This window comes from Achroia grisella, unplaced genomic scaffold (assembly GCF_030625045.1).
Source record: "Achroia grisella isolate CSIRO2021 unplaced genomic scaffold, CSIRO_AGI_Agris_v1 utg1295, whole genome shotgun sequence".
Taxonomy (NCBI): domain Eukaryota; kingdom Metazoa; phylum Arthropoda; class Insecta; order Lepidoptera; family Pyralidae; genus Achroia; species Achroia grisella.
Genome location: NW_026712613.1, coordinates 146456 through 154907, shown reverse-complemented (window position 1 = coordinate 154907; position 8452 = coordinate 146456). Strand labels below are relative to the sequence as shown.

The 8452-nt window shown below is 31.4% G+C and overlaps 1 protein-coding gene across 1 annotated transcript; it reads left to right on the top strand.

Annotated features, from left to right (window-relative positions):
- The first annotated feature begins 556 nt into the window (after nt 1–556).
- On the top strand, nt 557–6606 carry LOC131855044 (uncharacterized). The gene is made up of 4 exons (XM_059206257.1): nt 557–718; nt 2218–2399; nt 4369–4479; nt 6453–6606. Exons 1-4 carry the CDS (start codon nt 557–559, stop codon nt 6604–6606), a joined length of 609 nt encoding a protein of 202 aa, XP_059062240.1.
- The last annotated feature ends 1846 nt before the right edge of the window (nt 6607–8452 follow it).

Sequence of the window (8452 nt, the reverse complement as noted above, 5' to 3'; positions counted from 1 at the left end):
CAGATTTCCACCATGTTTCTTGGTGAAGGTAGTTCACTATCAAGTGCATTTCCTTTTCCAGCTTTCAGCTGATTATACCCTTTATAATACATATATATATATATATATACATAATATTGTCTATATCAATGTACAGATGTCAATAAGAGAATATTTAAACGAATGACAGTTATACGTAGTAATATATATTTTTTCGAATCAACAACTATATACATATTTACATCGACTTATATATACTCGCGTATATAAAAACGAGTATAAAAGGAACATCCAAAGGTTTCTTCCATTATTTAAAATCGTAGGTTGCATCCTGTATTTTCGAACGATGGCGTAACTGTCATCTCATTCCTACTAGTCCAAAGCACCGCTACCTCACTAATGTTAGAAATCTGGATCAAATCACTCAGTATATAATTTTTATTTATTTATCATAACCGATATAAAGTTATATCTGATACTTATTTATATATAGAACACTGATTACAATATTAAAAATAAAAAAGTGACATTCGATATTTAAAATTACATCCAGAAGAATAAAAACTACTAAAAGAACATGGATATACGTAGTGTTATGGTAGTTTTTATATATTTGATTATAGCCGAGTGTAATACCGTTTTTGATTTATCGAGGAATCATTGTCCTAACACTAAGGCACCTATAAGTATAGTAAGGAAAAGAAGACATCTAACATTTCCAGCTGGAAGTAATGCTGTTGTGAGTAAATCACTTTACTTTTACGACTCTTCGACTACAGAATGTAAGAAATAACTCGGGCGACATATAATAGTTATTAATTAAAACTTAAATAAATTTACAATTTTTATTTCTTTATTTAATTATAATAAAATCAATACAAATAGAAATATATCTAAGAGTATACCAACATAATATTTATACAAAGACAATTAGTATTTTTAAAAATATAACAGTATTTTAGGAATATTAATGATATTTTACATTTTACTAATCATATTGAATGTTCATATGCCAATTAATAATCTTCTCAGATAGTAAATAAATAAATAAAGTAATATATATAATATATAGGATGATCAGAAATAACTCTTTCAAAAATATTCATGTATGGTTTTATAAACATACTTACAGTCGTATAATTACTTGTTACAGTATATCCCGATCGAGTACTCGTATAGAGTGAAGTATATTATAAGACATATAATGTCAATAGTTGCGTATATCTATTTTAACAGATATGTTGTCTTTTTTAATATATTTTTTGTCTAGTTTATAAATTTTTAAATTCAGTGGACGTAATAAAAGTGTCAATGTTTCACAGTTAGCCATGTATTATGAACGATGTTGGTTCAGGTGTATTTCTATTCGCTAAAAATAAAATTTTGATATTCGCGTTTCTCCATATAGTTTGCTTTTATTTATAAACTCAAAAAGTATGTTCGCAGTTACAAAACATATTTTTGTAATTTAAGCAAACCTACTTTTTGAGTTTATATATAAAAATAACTCGGTACCACTTAACAGAACTTAACTTTGTTTTTGGTTTAAATAAATAATTTAATTATTTAGTACTATTACGGTAAACAAACTGTTATAGATATTTTATATATATTTATGATTGTACTAGATACATAATACCAGTAGGAAATAATAATAATCACCATCGATACAAACTAATGTACTTATAAATATAACAAAAATACAAACCAAATACTATTTGGTTCAAACTCGTTCCCTTCATAAAGTAATACGGTATTCTAAATTATTTCATATTTAATATCTAATATACATATATATATACATACATATCTTGATATTTAAGACTGGTATTCTAAATCTGTTATCGCCGATATCTTATATCCGATACATATCTTGTTACTTTATTCTTTTTTTTATTTTTCAGACTTACAGCTATTTTTATAGGTCTTAGCTTATACAATAGTGTAACAAACATTTTTTTAAAATTATTTGTAGCTTATCATCATTATCATCATCATCATTATTACATAGTATAAAATAAAGTTGCTGTCGTTGTCTGTCCGTCCCTATGTATGGTTAAATTTTCTAAACTACGCAACATAATATTTTGAATCGGTTTTTTTAATAGATAATGTGATTCTAAAGGAAGGTTTATACATATATTACATATGCGAAGCCGGGGCGAATAGCCAGTAATAGATAAAGCGATCTTCGTGAATTCATTCTTTTACTTAAGACAGTTTATTGTATATCTGCAGATCACGATATCACTTGCGAAAACTTTTCTGACGCACATACCGTCTGGATGGTATATGACCACAGACTTAAATGTCATGTATCCCTTACCAGATCCAAAGTTCACAATCGCACATTCTAGAAGAAAACTACACCATCGACAGAAGAAGGACTTATGGGAAAGTCTTCAAAATGCCATCGATCTGTACGTATACAAATTAAATATTAATCTTAGACGTATTAGTTATTATTTTAACTTCTTAATAAATATATATATATATAATATTATAAACGCGAAAATTTGTGAGTATGGATGTTTTTTACTCTTTCATTCAAAAACTACTGAACGGATTTTAATGTAACTTTACAGTAATATAGCTTATGCATCAGAATAACATATAGGCTATATTTTTTATTGATATCTGATGACTTTATACACAATATGTAAAAAATAATCGACTGTTGTCCCAGATATGATGATCTGAGATGTTGTGGTAAACTCAATATATTATTGCTTTGATAATATTTGAATCCAATATGACATAAGGCGAGCCTATTGCGCTAAATCTGTCTCTGGGAATAATTTTGGTAACCTTCACCAACACCAACAGATATATATAAATAACCATAGACAATTAACACAGCGCCATTTAGCTCCACGGTAAGCGGAGCAAGTTATAAGTACTAGACAACTGATACAAATATATTTTTTTGTAAATACATACATAATATACAAAAGTATACTTGCAAAAACTACTCTATTCGCAAATAATAATAATAGCCTCAGGACTATTCACACAGCGCCATCTAGACCCAAGTTAAGCTAGCTTATGTCATGGGTACTAAATAACTGATACAAATATCTAGATTTTTTTTCATGAATATAAATGTTTGTGCAGTGCGAGGAATCGAACCCGCGAACATCGGAAGCAAAGCGATGTGCTAGACCACCGAGGTCATCAAAAAATGTTTATAGATATGCAATGTTATCACAATTGGTTATATTGCAGTTAGATATCTATATCTCTCGGACCACTTCCTGATTCCGGTATTGATACAGTAACGGTTTCTCTGCTGAGCGACTATAACTTAATGAGTATATGTTTCCTGCTGTAAGGCCGGTACTGAGCCAGGAATTATTTATTGAATTATCATATATCGAAACGATACCGAATACCGATAAATAAGGAAATGGTTTCTAATAAATTTATTTCATCGTATGACCATTGGATTTGTTCTAATTTAATAAAGATTTACCTATATCACTTTTTCTTAACTTATTCCACTTTGGCTTTAGTGGTTTAGCGATTTATCACACCGCTTTACTTCTGATCGAGTCCGTTCGCGGGCTCGATTCCTCGCTCGATACAAACATTCTTGAGTACGATTGTAGTCTTCTATGTATGTATTTACTACAAAAATGTATATGTATATTTGTATCAATTGTTTAGTAGACATTACACCACCTCTGATTATCTTAGTACTTAGATGGCGCTGTATAAATTGTTGTGCAAGGAATCGAACCCGCGACTATTGAATGTAAAGCGAGAGTGTACTAAATTGCTGGACCTCAATGGCTCCATTTTAAGAGTAATAAGACACAAAAGATAGAATTAATGCTCAAGTAATCTCTTTCAGCCCAAATGGTTCTTTTGGGCAAAAAATAATGGGGAATAGATAATTGATCTGTAACTTGCTATAATATTCTTAACTTAATATTTGCACTCTAATGAATTAGTGGTAGTTAGTAGTATGTATTCACACATTTATACTTACCAATGTAAAGTTATATAAATTACTAGCTGTCCCGGTAAACGTTGTTTTGCCTTAAAATAAAATAAAAAAATTAGGGGTGGACTACCCCTAACATTTAGGGGATGAAAAATAGATGTTGGCCGATTCTCAGACCTACTCAATACGCTCACAAAATTTCATGAGAATCGGTCAAGCCGTTTCGGAGGAGTATGGCAACGAAAACTGTGACACAAGAATTTTATATATAAGATTTAAAAGAGCAATACGTAACTTTCTTGCGCCTTCTTATGTTGAGACTTTCCGATTGAGCAGTACATTACAAAAAATAATAGATATGACTATTCAAAAGCGCTTAACTTTATATATATTTGAATAAGAATTTTCTATTCTATTCAAGAGTTTTGTTATTTTTATTTCAGCAATAATTACAACGGACGGGCTTGTATTTTAAGAAGCATATGTGAGGCTAAAACGGAACTTGCGGAACCAGGGAAATCTCTAATACATGATCTGTTAAGAGCTATATTCACGTAAGTATTAGCCGCATATTTCTTTCGTTATTGGGAATAATAAAAAAAATCAAATATTTATTCCTGTAGGAGATTTTAGTTCCTTATGTCTTATATATATATGAATAAAAAAAACAAAAAAACTTCATATACATGAATGTCAAGTTTTTTATCAACCTGTACGCGATTCCCCCTGGAAACAATTGTGGTAATTTGCTATTATCCAAGATGGAATAATTGACCTGTCTTCATGCTCATTTTATTATCCTCCTCTGGTGCCCCGTTAACTATTAGTGCAGGTGGGTGCATCATTCCATTATTAACCTTAAAAAGACATGATATTCTTGGTGCTTTTTTGTACTTTCCGGTAGGTAGCTTGCTTGCTGCAGTTACATAAAAAATATAAACGCACAATTTTAGGCTTAGCAGTTTATTACTAGTTTGTTTAATTAAATTTATTACGGAAGGACATTAGTTCTAATTTGGTAACCATAGCTTACGGGGACTTCTGAATCTTGTTGGCTCTACCATATGTTCCGTAGTAGATTAAAGGTGTCACAGCTGCGTATATTACAGGATTATTTCGTGTTAGCAGACGCACGAATACGAATAAAACCCGCACCAAGACAAATTATGTCACTATCTCTTAAACACGGACTCGTATTATTATGTAATTGGAATCAAATCAAATCAAATTTATTTGCTATCAACGTAGATATACATTGGTTGTAATTGTAGAATTTAATGCCCCATTATGTTTTGCCTCAATAGGCATGCAAAATTTTAAATTATTTAATTATTTAAAACATTTGTAGTCACGGCAATTTGTTGCAACCTTTTATATTGCAACACTAAAATAAAATTTATATTTTATGTAATATAGCAACAATCCTTCTTCTCGCCGCTACATCGGAGACAATACAGTACTGTGAACAAATTTTGGATTTTATTTAAAATTTCACCATTTCATCACGCCAGCTTCTTTCAAAGCACCCACAAAGTTCCGCTGCTGCTCATGGTCCTTTGACATATACAAAAACAAGAAGATTGGTGAATGGTGCAAATTCGATGTAGTGGCGAGAAAAAGGATTGTTGCTATATTACATAAAATATAAAATTTACTTTAGTGTTGCAATATAAGAGGTTACAACACAATTATAAATACACTAAATCTGGCCGTGGTTTCATCCCCATGAAATTTATAGCCTATGCATTACTCTGATGTATAAGTTATTATTAGATAGTGTAAAGTTTAATTAAAATCCGTTCAGTAGTTTTTGCGCGTAACAAACATCCATCCATACTCACAAACTTTCGCGTTTATGATATTAATAAGATATTATTATTACCATTTTCACATTATTAGGCATTTAAAAACTCGTTTATAGAGTAGCACCACTTGTCGAGTAACCAATTATTTTATTTGTCAATAGTCTTCGTTGAAGTTCTTTTAGTATTTTATTATAATGTTTTATCGCCATATGGAAGACGTTATTTTCGACCATACTTAATATTGTTCCATGTAAGTATAATATCGCAACAAACTGACGGCTCACCTGATGGTAAAAGGTAACCGTTACCTATATAGATGAGCATTACTACGGATATCACGTTATCATGTGATGCCTGTGATACCACTCATGCGTTGCATTTCAAAGGACTTTTTTAGCATTTAGGCCGTTTAAGTATTACTTAAGCACTATTTCTTTACTTTGCTTATTTTGAGTGATATGGTGGGAAGGGGAGTCTGGATGAAGATTACGTCATCGGCAGTTATTTACTTTAGTACACGTATGGCAACCCTCACATTGCTAAAAAAAAACATTAATTGAAAAATGTTTACGTAAGCATAGGGGAGTAAGAGCTTTGTATACTTTTTCTGATAAGGGGGATGGGGGGTGAATAATTGTAATAAATCTGCTACCTCTTTAATATTTCTGATTCATCATCTGAGACCGTCTGATAGATGAATAAAATATCCAATATTGTTGCAGGTCACCATCGTTTGAAAAGGAATTCCAAGATGAAATCGGTGATACGTACCTAGAAGTGCTTGATAACAATATCTGTGATATATTTCACGACTGCCCCATTTCGTTGATACAATTCGTTTTAGCGTTCAATAAACCAAAGAACAAACCTCAATGAAACATTCACGCAAATTTGTTTTGTTTTACTGCTTCCATTTTTTATACTTACAATTACAAATAGTTCAATGGTTAATAATAATCACGTGTTTAAAGAACAGTATTATCAAAACACTAAGAACAAAATTTATTTCTAAGATTCCATTTTTATCTTTAAAACTAAAATGTCAAATGAATATTCAAGGCCAAAAAAGAGATGGATGGACTGTGTGAAAGATGATATGGTAAGAAAGGAAGTAAATAACCATTGCAGATACATCTGATTAGTTTAATCTGCTATCAATTTTGAAATTGCAACAACATTTATATATATATATGAAATAAATAAATACATAGTTCGAGCTAAGAAGAACTGAAAAGATACTCTGCATCCATTCCCTTCAAATGCATCATTATAATTTTAATCATTACATAGTATAAATTATTATCTTATTAAATCTTTAAACTACGCAACGGATTTTGAAGCGGTCTTTTTAATTTAAATAGATAGAGTGGTTTTAGAGGAAGGTTTATACATATATATAATACATGTACACCCGTGCGAAGCCGGGGCGAGTAGCTAGTAATATTATAAAAGCGAAAGTTTGTCAGTATGTATAGATAGATGAATGAATGTTTGTTACTATTTCACGCAAAAACTACTAAATTGATTTTGATTATACTTTACTGTAATATAGCTTATACATCAGAATAACACATAGGCTTTATATTTTATCCAGGCAAAACCGCGGGCACAGCTAGTAATACATAACAATAAAATATATAAGTAATATAAAAAATTACGTTTAGGATGAATACAATCATCAGCATGTGCTAATAAATTAGTTTAATTTATGTTAATTAGATATAATACAGATAATTAAGGTACCTTCTACATAAAATATTTACATAACACAGCCTCGGTGGTCTAGTGGTTCAGCACACCGCTTCACTATCCGATGGTCGTGGGTTCGATTTCTCGCACGGTACAAACATTTGTATTCATGAGTATGATTGTTTCTATCTGTCTGGGTGTTTTCTAGGTATAATATGTATTTAATTAAAAAAATGTATCCATGTTTTTATATCAGTGCCGTGCGAGTGTGAATTGTCCTGAGATATCTTAGGACAATTCATACAGCGCCATCTAGACTCCAGTTAAGCTAGCTAAAGCTTATGTTATGGGTACGATAACTGACACAAAAATACATATTATATATATAAAACACCCAGCCCGGTACAAACAATCATACTCATGAATATAAATGTCTGTGCCGTGTGAGGAATCGAACCCGCGACTATCGGAAGTAAGTCGGTGTGCAAAACCACTAGACCACCGAGGCCGTCAAATACATATATGTATAAATACGATCCAAAAGTATTACCCATGCTTATTCTATAGTAGTAAATGTGACCATGATTTGTCTGCGACCACTGCAAGAGTAATGGTGGTCACATTTTTGTTCGGACCGCGGATCTAATGTCCCTAATGGAATGGCTGTTATTTGTCATCATGTATTCCGGGGTTCAGTTCAATGGCAGCACAATAAACTAAAAGTATATTTGCAAAAACTACTCCATTCGCAAATAATAATAATAGCCTCAGGACTATTCACACAGCGCCATCTAGACCCAAGTTAAGCTAGCTTATGTCTTGGGTACAAAATAACTGATACAATTACCTAGTTTTTTTTCGTAAATACATATATATTATATATAGAAAACACCCAGATCGATACAAACAATCATACTCATGAATACAAATGTTTGTGCCGTGCGAGGAATCGAACCCGCGACCATCGGACGTACAGTGGTGTGCTAAACCGCTAGACCACCGAGGCCGTAATTTTTTATATGCAAGTTTTAGT